This window comes from Chlorocebus sabaeus, chromosome 1 (genome assembly GCF_047675955.1).
Source record: "Chlorocebus sabaeus isolate Y175 chromosome 1, mChlSab1.0.hap1, whole genome shotgun sequence".
NCBI classification, from domain to species: Eukaryota; Metazoa; Chordata; class Mammalia; order Primates; family Cercopithecidae; genus Chlorocebus; species Chlorocebus sabaeus.
Genome location: NC_132904.1, coordinates 34,500,069 through 34,516,804, shown reverse-complemented (window position 1 = coordinate 34,516,804; position 16,736 = coordinate 34,500,069). Strand labels below are relative to the sequence as shown.

At 37.1% G+C, this 16,736-nt stretch overlaps 2 protein-coding genes across 4 annotated transcripts in view; one reads left to right on the top strand and one right to left on the bottom strand.

The window, feature by feature from the left end:
- Positions 1–659, bottom strand: part of LOC140713354 (uncharacterized) — a 297,038-nt gene extending 296,379 nt beyond the window's left edge. The window contains exon 1 of one of the 3 annotated variants that reach the window (XR_012095392.1): positions 454–659. Coding sequence is in view for 1 of the 3 variants with exons in the window: in XM_073023122.1 (XP_072879223.1) it covers positions 631–657 (27 nt within the window). In the remaining 2 variants the exon portion in view is untranslated. The remainder of the gene's footprint in view (positions 1–453) is intronic. The other 2 variants (XR_012095393.1, XM_073023122.1) reach the window with 2 other exon arrangements.
- Positions 660–723: 64 nt separating this feature from the next.
- ARL14EP (ARF like GTPase 14 effector protein) lies at positions 724–16,055 on the top strand. The gene is made up of 4 exons (XM_008003419.3): positions 724–915; positions 8,216–8,706; positions 10,109–10,236; positions 14,175–16,055. The coding sequence occupies exons 2-4, from the start codon at positions 8,281–8,283 to the stop codon at positions 14,401–14,403; spliced, it is 783 nt and encodes a 260-aa protein (XP_008001610.1). The 5' UTR covers positions 724–915; positions 8,216–8,280; the 3' UTR covers positions 14,404–16,055.
- The last annotated feature ends 681 nt before the right edge of the window (positions 16,056–16,736 follow it).

Sequence of the window (16,736 nt, the reverse complement as noted above, 5' to 3'; positions counted from 1 at the left end):
GCCTGCCGCCTGCCTAGTCGGGGAGCAGTATGAAAGTGGTGGGAGGACTATAGACTCACTGCAGAAAACAGCTTACAGTAATGCAGTGAATTACTAGCAAGTTTGGACCTTGGTGGAGCTTGTCTTATTTGCCTGTTCACTGGGGGATTTCAAACAATAGTTTTTGTTTCCCTGCTATCCCGAACTTAAAATAATTAAAAAGCCAAAAATCTTTAAGAGATGTTCTGTTCTCCAGGATTCTAGATAATAAAACCCACTGTAAAAATTAATGAGCACCTATACTGTGACAGGCAATAAAGATACAAGAAAAATGCCATTTCTGTTCTGAGAAAATTTACAAGGATTTTCCTGGAGCCTACATTTTACTCGAAGTAATAGCTATTTTTATAGCTTACAATAAAAGATGCATTTTGGAATATATTTCGCTTGAATGAAAGAAATAGAACGTGAGACCTTAAACAACGGGTCCATTCTTCAGATCCTTTTAACACACCCTCCTTCAGAGGTCGGGGTATTTGCGTGCAAAAGTTTACTATCACGCACAGGTGTGGAGATTTACAAATACAATCCAATTTAGTGGGAACTGTGTCTTGTAAGAGATGGCCCCCAGGGACCTCCCATATCCCTAACCTCTCGGAGAACTGCAAAACACAGCATCTGAAGCAACTCTTGCCTCGCCTTGAATCATTTGCCATTTCACTCTGCCCCGCCCCTTCCGTCCCCGGAGGCCGCCAGATTCGTGTCCGCTCTAGGCTTCTCCCGGACGTCTCTTTGTGGTGGCGTTGAGCTCCTCTAGCCCGCGCTTGCCGTCCTCTCAGTGGTAGCGCGGGGACTGGCTGGGAAGGGGGCGGTCGAGTGTGTCCTGTGTGGACGCGGATCCTGCCCGAAGCCGGGAGGAGGAGAGCTGAAGCTAAGGTGGAAGGGGAGCAGGGGAGGCCCTGGGGAGGAGCGGGAGAGTGCAGACGGGCCCCTGAGTGGCGAGGGAGACCGGCGGCGTCACGGGGGAACCCGGGGAGAGGGGGAAGAGGAGGCCCGCACACGTGAGGGGGATTTCCAGCAGCTGGCCGGGGCCTCTCACCCCCAGATCAGTCTCTACCCCATAGTTCATCTGCGACGCAACGCCTTGGGCCAAAGCCCAGAACAGGTTCTGCCGCCTCTGACCTCTCCGAGGGTCGTCGCGTGTCCAGTGGGCCCAGGGCCTTCAAAGCTACGATTTTGACTTGAACTACTTAGGATTATATTGTGGCCTTGAACCCCGTAGACAGCCTGTATCTCTGCTATTTTTGTTTTTAATTTTTCAAATCAGAATCTTCTCAACCCTGGCCCTTTGAAGTCAAAGGCTAATGTTTATTTTTCCATCCCGTTACCATGAACTTAGTAGGTGCCCATTGGACGGATCTGGTGGTTTTAGTCATTTGTAAATAGCCATGAACTAAGGACGAAATGTATGTGGCCTCTTACAGGGTTGGGGTGGGAATCATTGCAGGGTTTGGGGGCACTCTGTTAGGCACGATGACAAAAGCTGTAGGCTTGAGTTTCTTCATCTGTAAATGAGAATGATAGTACTTTCCTCAGGGTGGCTATGAAGGTTCCTGAGATGATATTTGCCCTAAGCACTGTACCTGGCATGTCCTGACTACCACACTTGAACCAAATCTTTTCAATGATGTTATAGACTATATTTTTGTTTTAAATTAACTTTACCTTTCTTATTGTGCCTAGATCTTCTTGAGGATTGAGACTCTCCTCTTGGCCTTTGGGCCCTTTGATTAATGCCAATTGTCATGTTATAGGTAATCAGTATTTGAAGATGACAGGCACAAAAAGTTCACAGTTGCAAGATGCGTAACTTTTGTAGGTGTATGTGCCCTTAACTAAAGCTACTGATTTGGGGCGTAGGGGTAGATTAAACTGTATTTTTGTTAAATAAGAGATAATCTGGGAAGATGCTTTATAAGTTGCAAGACCCTATGCCAAAAAAAAAAAAAAAAAAAAGCCTTTAATTTTTTTCATAAAACATTTCATGAAAGTTTGTTTTCTGTTTTTCGTAAAAGAGACATCAGTTACAAAACGAAGTAAATTTTTTGTTTTGTTAAATTTCCTCTAAATCTTACTTTCCCACTAATAAGGAGACTGGTAGCAAACTAAAAAACTATGTTAACGTGAATTAACATATTGGAACGGGTATTTCTGCATCTCCTCCACAAATTTAGGAAGAAAAAGTGAGTTCCGTGATTAATCCTCAGTTCCCTCTGCTGTTGTTTTGTTAGTGGCTGTTTTGCTGTTTTGGTAGTGGTGGTGGGGGTGTTCTACATTAACACCTCGAAACCCCTGTGATAATGTCCTAGACCTTGCTTTATTAGGAAGTCTTGCAAGCATCATGGCCACGTAGGATTTTTCTCAGCTGCCTGAACCTAATCTACCTTCCTTACCGTTTTTTAATGGGTAGCAAGAGATAATGCTTAAGAACTCTTTAAAACTACTGATGTTTTAAAGTAAAGCTGGTTAATTCCCTGAGCCGGCAGCGTTCAAATTGTATGAAGAACAAATACTTTTGTTTACTACCTAAGGTAGTAGGAGAGGTCTAATCAATGTATTCTACATTTATTTCATTCTCTTTTGATTCTTAGGTAGTGCTACAAAAATATTAAATGTTAATCTTAGAATCACAAAACATGCTGTATTTAGGCACTAAAGTAAAATGGTATCAATCCTAAGGAAGGAGAAAGTCTTAATTTTCTCCTATGCAGAATTTTTAAGACAATGTCAAATAAGAAATCTGGACTTAGGAGAGACTTTATTCAAAAGGGTTATTGCAAGAGGAGAAAAGGGACTTTTGCAATGGGTGGAACCAAAAGATCTGCAAGAGTCTCCAAGGAGTGAACTGTGCTGGAAAGTTTTGGTGTGAGGAAGTAGGTTATAAGGGTGCCTTGATCTAGTAGTAGATCTGAAAATGTTATTCCCTGGCTCTGGCTGAGAGTTGGCTAAAGTTCAGGAACCTGGGGGAAGGAGAGAAACTAAAGTTTAACAAGTATTTTGTTCCACTTGATCTATAGGGCCACGCAGCTCAGCAAATTATTCATAAATTCATAATTGAAGCAAAAAATGGGAATTTGGAGGGTCTTTCTCTGGCCTGGTCATAGGTAAACAAGGGGGAATCCTTGAGTCTTACCTAACTCAAGGGTGGATTTTTTAAATTATAGCTAATAAAGAACCAGCGCAGGGCTCAAGCAAAATTCACCTTGTCAAAAAGTGTTTTTATTATTTGACATTGAAAACCTGTATTTTATTTATACCATGGTGAATCTTTCTAAGACTGGGGTTTTTGTTATTGGTTTGCTTGTTATCCTATAAGAAGCTGGATTTTTTTCTTCTTCCATGAGGAGTACTAGGTTTTATACTGACCAGAGTGATTGAATGGAGCAAAAAAATAGGAACTGGTAAGATGCTACAACTAGTTTAAGTGACAATTAAAAGTAGACATGTTTATAGAGCAGAAATATTGAAATAAATACACAAGTGAAGGCAAAATTGGCTGCTTCCACGGTGAGACAAATTCTATCATTGAACCTTCACCAGATAGAATTTACAAGAATACAGACAATTATTTTGTCTTGCTGTTGGTTATCTACAGTTGACAGTTGTAAAATAACTCCAAGATGCTGAATGAATCAGACTTCCCGTATAATCAGAATCTGAAAACCTGAAAGGCTGTGCTCTCAACAGTGCAGTTTTCTACTGAAGCAGGTGTTTTTCTCTGTCCTTAGTTTATCAAGTTTAAATCTCCTCTCCCCCAATAATCTTCCCTAGAGTTAGACTTCCTGTAAGGCAAATACATATCTGTGTTTTCTTATTCTTTTTTGCTATCTTCTATAAAATATAGAAGATATCAAAACATTTTAAGTTTAATTTTTTTAATTGAATTATCTAGAACAGTACATAGCAAACTGTAATGTGCTTACACATCACCTGGGCATCTTTTTGAAATGCAGATCCTGATATATTGGGTCTGGAGCTGATACTGAGATTCTGTTTTTCTACTGAGGTCTCAGCTGATGCCAGTGCTGATTCAGGGGCAGTAAATAGTAAAGCATTTCCAACTATATTAAGGAAGGGGCCAGATAAATCATCGTTATGGAAGAACGTAGCAGTGTACTGTAGGTGAAAGGAACAATATGAAGTTGCTGGACTGTCATTTGAAGAAAATAAAATATAAATTGTAGGCCACATTGCCACAACACAGGCCAAAATGAGCAAAAACAGTTGCTAGGAAACAGACCCAGATGCAGAACTTTAGCTTATGGGAGGAAGACAGAAAGAGCTGGAAATGGGAGCACTGAGGAATATAACAGAGGAGGAACAACCAGAGGGTGTAATTTTTAGAATGCAGACAGTGACCACTTATGATCAGTGTCTGAAATTTAGTGTTCCTTGAGCTAGCTGGACTTGGACTCTTTGACAGTATGTGAAGAGACTGCCTAATCGTAGATCAGAAAGCTAACCTATGGAAGACTTTAAAACTGCCTTGACCAGGTGTGTGTACTTTTACTCAAGTGAGTGGGATTAGTTTGCTGCTGAGTTTTAATCTGTGTAAAATTTAGTTTTTATCACAGTTGACAATGTCTTTTATCAGATAGGATATTTTAATTTTGAAATGAGCTGGTCCTGTAAAGAAGTAATTCATTGTCATCCTGCGTTTTTTATTTGCCAAATCTGGTGACCCCATTTTCTGCATCCAGTAAGTAGAGATCTTTCTTTGGTGCCAGCTCAATGTCCTGCCTGTTACTAAGAAAAAACTTAACTTCCTGTAGACAAATTACAGGACCACCTACTCAGAAGGCTGATAGGTGAGAGAATCACTTGAAGCCAGGAATTTCAGAAATAGGTATTCAACTTCACTGGCACAAGTTACAGAGTCTGTTCCATTAGTTTCCTTTAATCATGATGAACTCTGGTGAATTTTGTAGTAATTTAGCCACGAATAAAGGAAACTAATGGAACAGAGACTCCCCAATAAGTAAGGAAAAGAATTTTTTTACCTAAAATTTAAATTAATAGAGTAAATGAAATTAACCTAAAGGGTAAAAATGTATTATTACTATGGACAGATAAGGTTTCTAAAGTTTTTAGTTTCCTAAATCCAAGATGCTTTTCCTATCAAATATGGCCAGGGTAGCCCAAGTTTTGAATACTAGGAAATAGCTTTATGGCAAAAAATTCCATTATAGGGTCTGTGGCTAAAAACTGGTAATGGTTACCTACAAATAAAAATCTGTGGCATTAACAAAATATTAAGCATTATTTTCTATACAGTGCTGAGGGATAATTGTTCTAGTTTCCCTTGTATTAATAAACGTCAGAGCCAGATTGTGTACCTTATTTGCTAAGATACATTGCCACATAGTTGTTTTGTAACTTTACCTCTGGTTTCCGTTTTCTCCTCAACTTATCTTAACCCAATTATCTGTTTGAAGAAAAAATTTTTTTTTTTTTTTTTTTTTTTTTTTTTTTTTGAGGCAAGAGTCTCGCTTTGTCTCCCAGGCTGGAGTCCAGTGACATGATCTTGGCTTACCGCAACCTCCACCTCCTGGGTTCAAGCAATGCTCATGCCTCAGCGTCCCTTGTAGCTGCACTACCACACCTAATATTTTTGTATTTTTAGTAGAGGCGGAGTTTCACTGTGTTAGCCAGTCTAGTCGAGAACTCCTGGCCTCAAGTGATCCACGTCGGCCTCCCAAAGTGTTGGGATTACAAGCATGAGCCACAATGCCTGGCTAGAAAAAAATGTTCTAATTATTACTGTGATAGAAGCCATTTTATCTGATTTGATTAGGACCTATATTAGTTCATTTTAAATGCTAACAAAAACAGAATAAATGAATATAAATATACTCTGTTTTTACCAGCTTTAAAACTTTTTTTCAGTTAAAATGTTCAGTAACATTTTTTAACACTTTAAAGTGTATTTTATTTTTTAACTTTCTAAATATAGTATTTTGACCTAAAGCACAGACATTCACCATTTTTTGTTACCTGAGGCCAGGGTCTTTTATTGTTATATGATTTTGCTGATTATTTTCTCTGCAGAAACCACATCAAAAAGTATTTAAGATTTCTCTCCAGTTTTTTTTTTTTTTTTAATTTGGCAAAGCTTAAAAACACTTGTAAAATTGCCGAATCCTAGATTTCACGGGACCTCACTACCACTCAGATTTCAGTGATTCACATCTTTTCTCAACAGCAGTTTTTTTCCTAATGAGTTGCATCTTTTCTTGAGAATTCAACTTAGTTTTTTTAATTTGCTTTGAAAATATTTATGAAAAATTTCAAATAGAAAGTATGGACAGTAGTGAAGCACTTATGTACATGTCACCAAACCTTATTTTCTGTAAATCTTTTTTGGGGAAAAAATGTTTTTTCCCCTCAGAAATATCCACAAATGTGATATATGTTACTGTCATGTATATTTTAGTATATATTCATGTTTCATCTGTGAATCTTATATACTATCTTATTTTTTTAAATTTTACCCTTACTGATGATACTATATAACCTTTACAACGTTTTTCACTTAAGATTGTCTTTAAGATTTATTCATGTTGATACATGTAATTCATGTAGTTTATTCATTTTAACTGTTATGTGGGAGTCCCTTGTGTGAGTAATAATTTCACATCCTTTACAATTAGGTTATTTGTCATCTTTCACTGCCAAAGGCAGTGAATGCTGAAAGTTTTCATATATAACTTGTGCTCGTATTGGAGATATTTTTCTCCAGCTGACACCCAGAACTGAAAAGAGGTCAGTCCCAAGGTATATGCTTCCTCAGTTTTACAAGAAATTGCAGAAAACGTTCTAAAGCAGTTGCAGCAATTTACATTCCTACCAAAGTTATTATAAGGAGCATGTAAGAGTTGGACACATCTTAACCAGATATCAGATTTTTAAATTGATTTCAAGGAAATGTTTAAGAAATGATATTTAATTTGCATTTTCCTAGGAACTATGAGGGAAACAGTTTGTATGCATGTATTGGCTGTTCTCTTTCTCTGTGAATTGCCTGACTATATTTGTTTAGTTTTCCAGTGGACTCTGTCATTTTCTAATTGATTTTTAGAAGTGAGGGGTTACTCGAATATTTACAATAATAATCCTAACAACACCTTTCAAGTGTCTTTTTTTTCTCCTTTAGTTATACAGAAATGTGTAAATTTTACATATAATCAAATGTATCCATCTTTTTATTTTTTTTGGTACCTGCTTGCTTGTTTGAATAATTCTTCGCTACTCCTATGTCAGAAAACCTTCTTTATTTTCTCATAAAAATGTTCAGTTTTTCTTTTCACGTTTAATTCTTTAATCTACCTGTAATTGATTTTTGTTTGTGCAGAAGAGATCTAATCTTTTTTCCATATGGTTAACTGGTTAAAGTCCCTTCTTCATTAGTGTGTAATACCCATTGATTAATAGTACCACATGTCATATACCAAGCCCTCTTCTACTCATGGATCTGTTTGTTTATACTATACCAATACCGTAGTTTTAATTAGAATAGGTTTATAGTAAATCAATATGTTACTGTATTTTCCTTCATGATTACCTTGGCTTTCTTAGACCTTCACTCTTTGATATAGACCAGCTTGCTAAATTCCAACGGGGTGGGAGTAGAATATCTGATGGAACTTTGATTGGAATAAAACTAAATTTACAGATGTATTCTTGGATAATTGACAAATTTTTTATAATGAGGCACTCCATGATATATAGCTGCATTTATTTAGGGTACCTTTTTTGTCTTTCAGTTTGATAATTTTCTCCATGAAGGACTTGTTATATATTTTTTGTAAGAGTCACATATTTTGTAAGATACAGTGGTTTTTGGTTTCTAGCATCCCTGGTGAATTCTCTTATTAGTTCTAATAGTTTGTTAAACCTCTTGTATTTCTCATGTATCTTTGGATAATATTTCTTATTTCCTCCTTTTTAATTCTTATATAGTCTTAAATATAATCTGTAATTGCAGGTGTTCTTGTGAAGTTCTGACTTTTCAGGGAATGCTTCTGTTTGATTATTAAATGTCTATTATAGGACTTTGATAAATACCTTTTTTATTCCTTATTTTCTTTTAGACAGGTGTTGAATTTTATCAAATGCATTTTCAGTTTCCTAGATAAACTTGCAGCACAAATTTGATTCTCTTTAATATTTTCTCTAGGGTGATCAGCCCATGACCTAGACCTCTAGACAAAATAAAACAGGGAAAATTTGCTAGAATCAAGAATGATGGATCCATGTTCAGTTGGAGTCCAGCTTCGTACTACAAATGAGTGCCATAAAACCTACTATACTCGTCACACAGGTTTTAAGACTTTGCAAGAATTGTCATCAAATGATATGCTTTTACTTCAACTTAGAACTGGAATGACACTTTCTGGGAACAATACAATTTGCTTTCATCATGTAAAAATTTACATTGACAGATTTGAGGATTTACAGAAGTCGTGTTGTGACCCATTTAACATACACAAAAAATTAGCCAAAAAAAATTTGCATGTAATTGACTTAGATGATGCCACTTTTCTGAGTGCAAAATTCGGAAGACAGCTTGTACCTGGTTGGAAACTTTGTCCAAAATGCACACAGATAATCAATGGAAGTGTGGATGTTGATACTGAAGACCGCCAGAAAAGGAAACCTGAGTCAGATGTATGTATAATATTCATTTTTTTCTATGTGAATTCTACCATGTAGGATTTTGCTTAACTATAAGAAAATCATATTTACAGTATTACTATATTTGTTAGGATACAATGAATTAAAAGGAGGGGGTGAAAGTAGATGATGTTTCTAAATATTATTCACATACACTGAAGGTCAAGATTGGGGGATAAAGAAAGTAGGCTTGGGAAAGGAATAATAAAATATGCCTGAGACTCCAAGCTACAACTTTTAGTACGAAGACTTTAGGAGTGGGTTTTAGAACATTCCGGCCAAGCCAAAATTTAGTTTCTTTTCTGATACCAAAGTGACTACATGGGACATAGCAAACAGCAAGTGTCTTTGAAGCAGGATGAATTTGCCTTTATATGAAGGACTTTGAAATCACCGCTTTAAAAGGAACATTAGGGAGATGACTTATAGTAATTGTTTTTTATTTCACTCTTTCTTTCTTCTTTGACACTATCCCATTCTTGAGTTTTTTAAATGCTTGTGAGTTTTCTTTGCTTCTAGCTCTGAATTCCTACTTGTTATGGTCAAGGCTAATTTTAGGACTTGTGGTAAAATAATAATAATAAATTTTTACATTGTAAAGTATTAAATATTTTTCCTCTGTTCCTTATTGACATGCCTACATGCATATTTAACCGTATCAGAACAACTTAAGATTTCGTAAGCTATCTTTTGTGTAGGACAAGCATGCCAAGGAAGCGCTTCTCATAATTTTTACTTGTAATTATTTCATAATTCTTACCTCTGGAATATTTTTCTCCTTTTTATTAAACCAAGTTAAAAGATAGTTGAAATTTGAAATTATACTATTTTCCTGTTGTTCTCTTCTGAGAGGAACATCTTGAGGGCCCAATTTATCTGCAGTTCATACTAGATACTTGCTGATGATGTCACTGTAGATGTCTTCACCTTATCTATCCAATGTTCTTGTAGAATATATCAGCTGCAGCTCTTTCCTCCCCAAATAACAAACATAAACCCTTAAACAACAAGAAATCCTTAAGGACCCAGGATTGTTAGGAAATCAGTTATGTGCCACTGGATTATACAGCAGTTTTTGTGCCTTCTCGCCTGTGTTGGCAGCAGCCATTAGCGGTTTTCACAATGCCTTCCTCCTCTGCTCCTAATATACCAGAGACTAAAATCAAATAATGAAAATGTTACTAATACATTAACCAATACACTTTGAATATGATCTAGGGCCGTGTAAACTTTCTTGCACTTAGGCTCTAAAACCTAAGTGCAAGAAAACCTTGTTTTCTTTTTTTTTATGTTCCAGACTGCCTTCCAGGTTAGGAAGTCATCTGGTTTAACATTAAATGAAATGTTGTTGTCTGATGTCTAGATTTGAGTTGATAATTTGTTTACCTTTCTTCAGGGAAGAACTGCTAAAGCTTTGAGGTCACTACAATTTACAAATCCAGGAAGGCAAACTGAATTTGCTCCGGAAACTGGTAAAAGAGAAAAAAGAAGGCTTACAAAAAATGCAACCGCTGGTTCAGACAGGTAGGCTAAGTGTTATTGAAGACATGTTAACTTGCTGCTTCACATCTGCATTGTTCCCCTATTTTTCTCTTAAATTTTGAATTTTCTGGGTTCATATTTTAAATTGGATAATATGGAATTAGTAAAAACCTATGAAGGCCTTTGTTTTTATTCATATAAAATTAAGGTATCCCTTTCAACTCCAAAAGTTTGTTTCTAAGAAGGTAGCAGTGAACTGAAGCAAATCATTTTGGCATGAGAGTTAAAATAATTGCAATTAAAGTAATTCACTTATTTGAAAAGCATTGTTGTATATGTACGGACATACCTCCTTTTATTGGTGCTTCACTTTATTCTCTACAAGGTGCTATTTTTTTTTTTTTTTTTTACAAATTGAAAGTTTGTGGCAACTCCGTGGTAAGCAAGTCTGTTGGTGTCATTTTTCTAACAGCATGTACTCCCTATCTCAGTGGCATCTTGGTAATTATTGCAATATTTACACCTTTTTCATCACTATATCTGTTATGATGATCTTTGATGTTACTATTATAATTGTTTTGAGTCACTAGGAACCACACCAATGCAAGGTGGTGAACTTAGTCGATAAATGCTGTGGGTGTTCTTACTGCTCCACCTACTGGCTGTTCTCTAGACTCTCTCCCTCTCCTCAGGTGTCCCTATTCCCTGAGAAACAAATATGTTGAAATCTGTCCAACTAATAACCCTACAATGGCCTCTAAGTGTTCAAGTGAAATGAAGAGTCAAGTCTTTCATTTTACAAAAAAAGTTAGAAATGATTAAGCTTGGGAGGAAGGCACATCAAAAGCTGAGACAGGCCAAAACCTGGGCCTCTTGTGCTAAACAGCCAAGTTGTGAATGCAAAGAAAAAGTTCAGAAAGGACATTTAAAAGTACTATTCCATTGAACACAAATGATAAGAAAGCAAAACAGCCTTTTTGCTAATATGGAGAAACTTTAAATGGTCTAGATAGAAGATCAAACTAGCTACAACACATTCCCTTAAGCAAAAGCCTATACCAAAGCAAGGTTCTAACCCTCTTCAATTCTCCAAAGGCTGAGAGAAGTGAGGAAGCTTCGGAAGAAAAGTTTGAAGCTAACAGAGGTTGGTTTATGAGGGTAAGGAAAGAAGCAATCTCCATAACATAAAAGTGCAAGGTGAAGCAGCAAGTTATTGATGAAGGTGGCTACACTACCCAACAGATTTTCAATGTAGACAAGCAGCCTTTTTTTTTTTTTTTGAGATGGAGTCTTGCTCTGTCGCCCAGGCTAGAGTGCAGTGGCGCAATCTCAGCTCACTGCAATCTCCACCTGCCGGGTTCAAGCGATTCTCCTGCCTCAGCCTCTCGGGTAGCTGGGACTACAGGCACGTGTCACCACGGCCAGCTAATTTTTTGTATTTTTAGTAGAGACGGGGTTTCACCGTGTTAGCCAGGATGGTCTCAATCTCCTGAACTTGTGATCTGCCCACCTCAGCCTCCCGAAGTGCTGGGATTTCAGATGTGAGCCACCGCGCCCGACCAACAAACAGCCTTCTAATGGAAGAAGATACTATCTTTCATAGCTAGAGAGGGGAAGTCTATACCTGGCTTCAAATCTTCAAAGGACAGGCTGTCTTAGTAGGGACTAATGCAGGTGGTGACTTTTTAAGTCGAAGCCAATTATCTACCTCTTCGAAATCCTAGGGTCCTAATGATGCTAAATGTACTCTACCTGTCCTGTATAAGTGGGACAAAGCCTGGATGGCAGCATATCTGTTTACAGCATTGTTGACTGAATATTTTTAGCCCACTTGAGAGACTTCCTGCCTAGGTAAAAGGATTCCTTTCAGAATATTGCTACTCATTGACAATGTACCTGATCACTCAAGAGCTCTGATGGAGATGTCCCAGGAGATAAATGTTTCATGCCTGCTAACACAACACTCATTCTGCAGCCCATGGATCAAGGGGTACTTTGACTTTCAAGTCTTGTTATTTAAGAAATACGTTTTGTGAGGCCAGAGCTGCCACACAGACAGTGAGTGATTCCTCTGATGGATTTGGGCAAAGTAAATTGAACACCTTCTGGAAAGGAGTCACCATTCCAAGAGTTTGGAACAAGATTCCAATCCTCATGGATGACTTTGAGGGGTTCAAGACTTCAGTGGAGAAAGTAATTGCAGACGTGGTGGAAATAGCAAGAGGATTAGAATTAGAAGCAGAGCCTGGAGATGTGACTGAGATATTGCAATCTTGTGATAAAACTTGAATGGATGAGAAGTTTCTTCTTAGAGATGAGCAAAGAATGTGATTTATTGAGGTGGAATCTACTGGTGAGGATGCTGTTAACATTACTGAAATGACAAAGGATTTAGATTAATTTAGATTATATAAACTTAGTAGATAAAGCAGAAGCAGAATTTGAGAAGATGACTCCAGTTTTGAACATTCTGCTGTAGGTAAAATGCTATCAAACACCATCGCATGCTACAGAGAAATCTTTTGTAAAAGAAGAGTCCACTGATGCAGCAAACTTCACTGTAGTCTTACTTTAAGAAATGGCCACAGCTACCCCAGCCTTCAGCAACCACCACCCTGATCAGTCAGCTTTCCTCTTTGAGGCAAGATCCTCCACCAGCCAAAAAGAACTACAACTCACTGAAGGCTCAGATGATAGTTAGCATTTTTTAGCAATAGAGTATTTTTAAATTAAGGTACATACATTTTTTTCTTAGAGATAAGGCTGTTGCACACTTAATAGACTATAGTGTAAGCTTAACTTTTTTTTTTTTTTTTTTTTTTTTTTTTGAGACGGAGTCTTGCTCTGTCGCCCAGGCTGGAGTGCAGTGGCGCAATCTCGGCTCACTGCAAGCTCCGCCTCCTGGGTTCACGCCATTCTCCTACCTCAGCCTCCCGAGTAGCTGGGACTACAGGCGCCCGCCACTGCGCCCGGCTAATTTTTTTCTATTTTTTAGTAGAGACGGGGTTTCACCATGGTCTCGATCTCCTGACCTTGTGATCCGCCCGCCTCGGCCTCCCAAAGTGCTGGGATTACAGGCGTGAGCCACCGCGCCCGGCCAGTGTAAGCTTAACTTTTATATGCACTGGAAAAGGAAAAAATATATATATATGTGTGACTCGCTTTATTGGCGGTGGTCTGGAACCAAACCCGCAATACCTCCAAAGTGTGCCTGTAATTCATATGTCTCTGTTCTATGGGTAGCAGCTAAAAGGTAATTACATTTTATGAGAATGCGAGGTTTTTATTTTTTACATGTCTGAAATAGAAATGCGGTTCTGTATAGTCAACAGAATGAATGGGAGGACTAGATTGTTTAGAATATGACTCTTTAAAACAAATGTTAGTATAATCATTCAGAATTATTTTTAAGTTCAGTCAACATTTCTATATATGCCATCTATTCCATCTGTTAAAGTTTACCATTGAGTCATTTGAATATTTTTAGGCCAAATTTACTAGAGTCTATTAAAGAACCAGAAACATTAATTGTAGTATAAAAATCTATAGAGGTGGTATACTATAATAAAAATAAGACTGTGTTGATAAAACAGTGAAGAGGTTGGTAACTAATAAAATGAACCACTATTAACCTGTCATTCTTTTTTGTTTATTTAAAGTAAAGGGAAAATTATACTTATTTTTTGGACAAAGCTTCTGTTCATTCCTTTGCTGAAGTGACTTTTTAATGGACTTCGAGAAGCGTATTCAGACTTTTTGAATTTGTCTCAACACTCTAGAGTTAGGTCTGCTCTTCTCACATGGAGTTCATTTACTGCTGACAATAGAATAAGCCTTGAGTCAGATAAATTATAGATCATTATGGCATGACCTCATCTCAAAATATTTTATCGCCTTTTTTTTTTTTTTACTGTATTTTCAATTAAATAATCAAAAATAACTTATTTATGAGGTATAATTCCTTGTGTTTTATTTTACAGACAAGTGATACCAGCAAAGAGTAAGGTCTATGATAGCCAAGGTCTCCTGATTTTTAGTGGGATGGACCTCTGTGACTGCCTTGATGAAGATTGCTTAGGATGTTTCTATGCTTGTCCTGCCTGTGGTTCTACCAAGTGTGGAGCTGAATGCCGCTGTGACCGCAAGTGGCTGTATGAGCAAATTGAAATTGAAGGAGGAGAAATAATTCATAATAAACATGCTGGATAATCTGTGGTACCAAACTGTGGGGCCTTTAAAGGTCATTATTTCTAAAATTCTGTTACTCTAAGATATATTTTAAGCTTGCTTGTCATATGACAAAGATTTTAAAACCACCTCAGTGTGCCCTGATTTTTCATCTTGGGTGCTTTAAGATTCACTATTTGATATAAATTCAGATAGGCTATTTTTCAGCCTATTGATCCTGTCTGGATCAATATTAACAAGTAGGGTGTAGACAGTCCTCTATTTGCATGTTTCCCGTGGGCACAAATTTCAGTGACCTAGATTTCATTTAAGCACCAGTTTCTTTACCGGGAAGGAAAGGAAACTGGTAAGGAAACTGTTGTTAAAATCTAGGTTAAAATTTTAGTTAGCTCAGTATAACTCTTGAGTAATTACATGAAGTACAAACTTCTCTGCTAGTTCTTCAGTCTACAAATCGCTATGTAAATAACAGATATACTTCATGATTAATGACCAGTCATGTTGACTACTTTCAGATTCTTCCAGTGGTTTGTCCCTGTGTATCTGTTATTCAGTTCACTTACAGCAGGGCACGTAGTTATGCTGTCACTTTGTCATCCACTTGACATTTTATAGAAGTGAACACTCAAAAGAGCTGGCCAACAAAGATGAAAGTGCAGCAAAGCAATAAAAAATGATAACACTGGAAGTGAAATTTTAATCAAACATAAATGAATTTGTAGAAGTCGTCACTGACCATGGGAATATTGTTCTTGCTGCTGTGCATTCATAGGAGCTTAATGAAGGCAAACTTATCAACACAAATAAGAAAAGTGGTTGCAATAAAGACAAATATGTCCCAGAGGAAGTGATGGTTAAAAAAAAAAAAACAAACTTTACATTAAAGGATATTTAATGTGAATATAGAAATATTTCACAACATTGAAAGCACAAGCAATAAAAGTGTGGAAGCGGACCCAAACTTAAAAGAAGTATGAGTTTGCCTTGAACATAAAAGATGCTTACTCAGTATCATAAGTTACTTGCCAGAAAAAAAGGCAAGCCCTATTCAAACTACTTCGTTTTTACAATGAAATAAAACACTTTAGCTCTATTTCTAATGTTTTAAATTACAGTGTACTAAATATTTTTAAACATTTTTGCATTTTTTTCCTACATTTATAACTGATCTTAAGAATTTTTAATATTTTAGCAGAATCTTAAAGGTCATGGAACAGTCATCGTTTTCCCCATTGATTATTAAGATTTCATGGCCGTTTTATGGTCCCACAGTACCACGCTAAATGAGGATCGCTTGTAGCTGGGAACAATGCTTGCTTCAGGGAAAACTGATTTTGATAGAACCGACTAGTTGAGTATTAAACTGTTTTGGAAATAATTTATATATCTAAGTGCTGAAATATATTTCTCTTCTCCCCACTTATTCAAATAAAGTTTTAATACTGTAAACCTTTCATTGTTTGCACCATGCACTCGGCAAAATTGTTCCGGGGGACAAAAACTTTATGTATAAAGCATGAATATACACATAGTACTTAAACAAATACTATATTTGTGGTATTAAAATTTGGGGGGTGGTTGATTAGGATTATAAAAAGTCTCCTTAGGGGAGTGATGATGGAAAAGAGAAACACTGGTTAATACAGAGTATAAATAAATTTTTTGGAAATTGATTGCATCTTGATGTTGGAATTTGCTTGGATGCTGTTTGGAGGATGGGGGAATGGTATCATCTCTTTGCTTTTATTTATTTATTTATTTTTGAGACAGAGTCTCACTCTCTTGCCCAGGCTAGGGTGCAGTGGCTCAATCTCGGCTTCCTGCAACCTCTGCCTCCTGGGTTTAAGTGATTCTCCTGCTTCCGCCTCCCGAGTAGCGGGGACTACAGGCACATGCCACCATGCCCAGCTAATTTTTTTGTATTTTTAGTAGAGATGGGGTTTCACTATATTAGCCAGGATGGTCTCAATCTCCTGACCTTGTGATCTGCCTGCCTCGGTTGTTGCACTTTTTGCACTTTTTTAAAGACAGCTGTCATTTTGTCTAAAAGCTTTTTGTCACATGGGACATTGCCACTCATCTAGGTTTTTGGGGTTTTTGTTTTTTCCACCCTAAATACAGTCCTTCAGTTTAATCAAAAGTGCTCTTAGCAATTTCAAAGATTTTGTAGCCATTAAAACTCAGTTTATGCAGCCAGTTTGACCATTAAAGGGTTTGTTTGATTTTTAATTTTTTTGCTTTTAAGATGACTGGTTTTTGAGGGAATGGCATATTCATCCTTGGAATTACATGTTTTTAAGTTTTAATTGTTCACTCACCTGTTCACTCATCTGTTACCAGAAGTACATACAGTT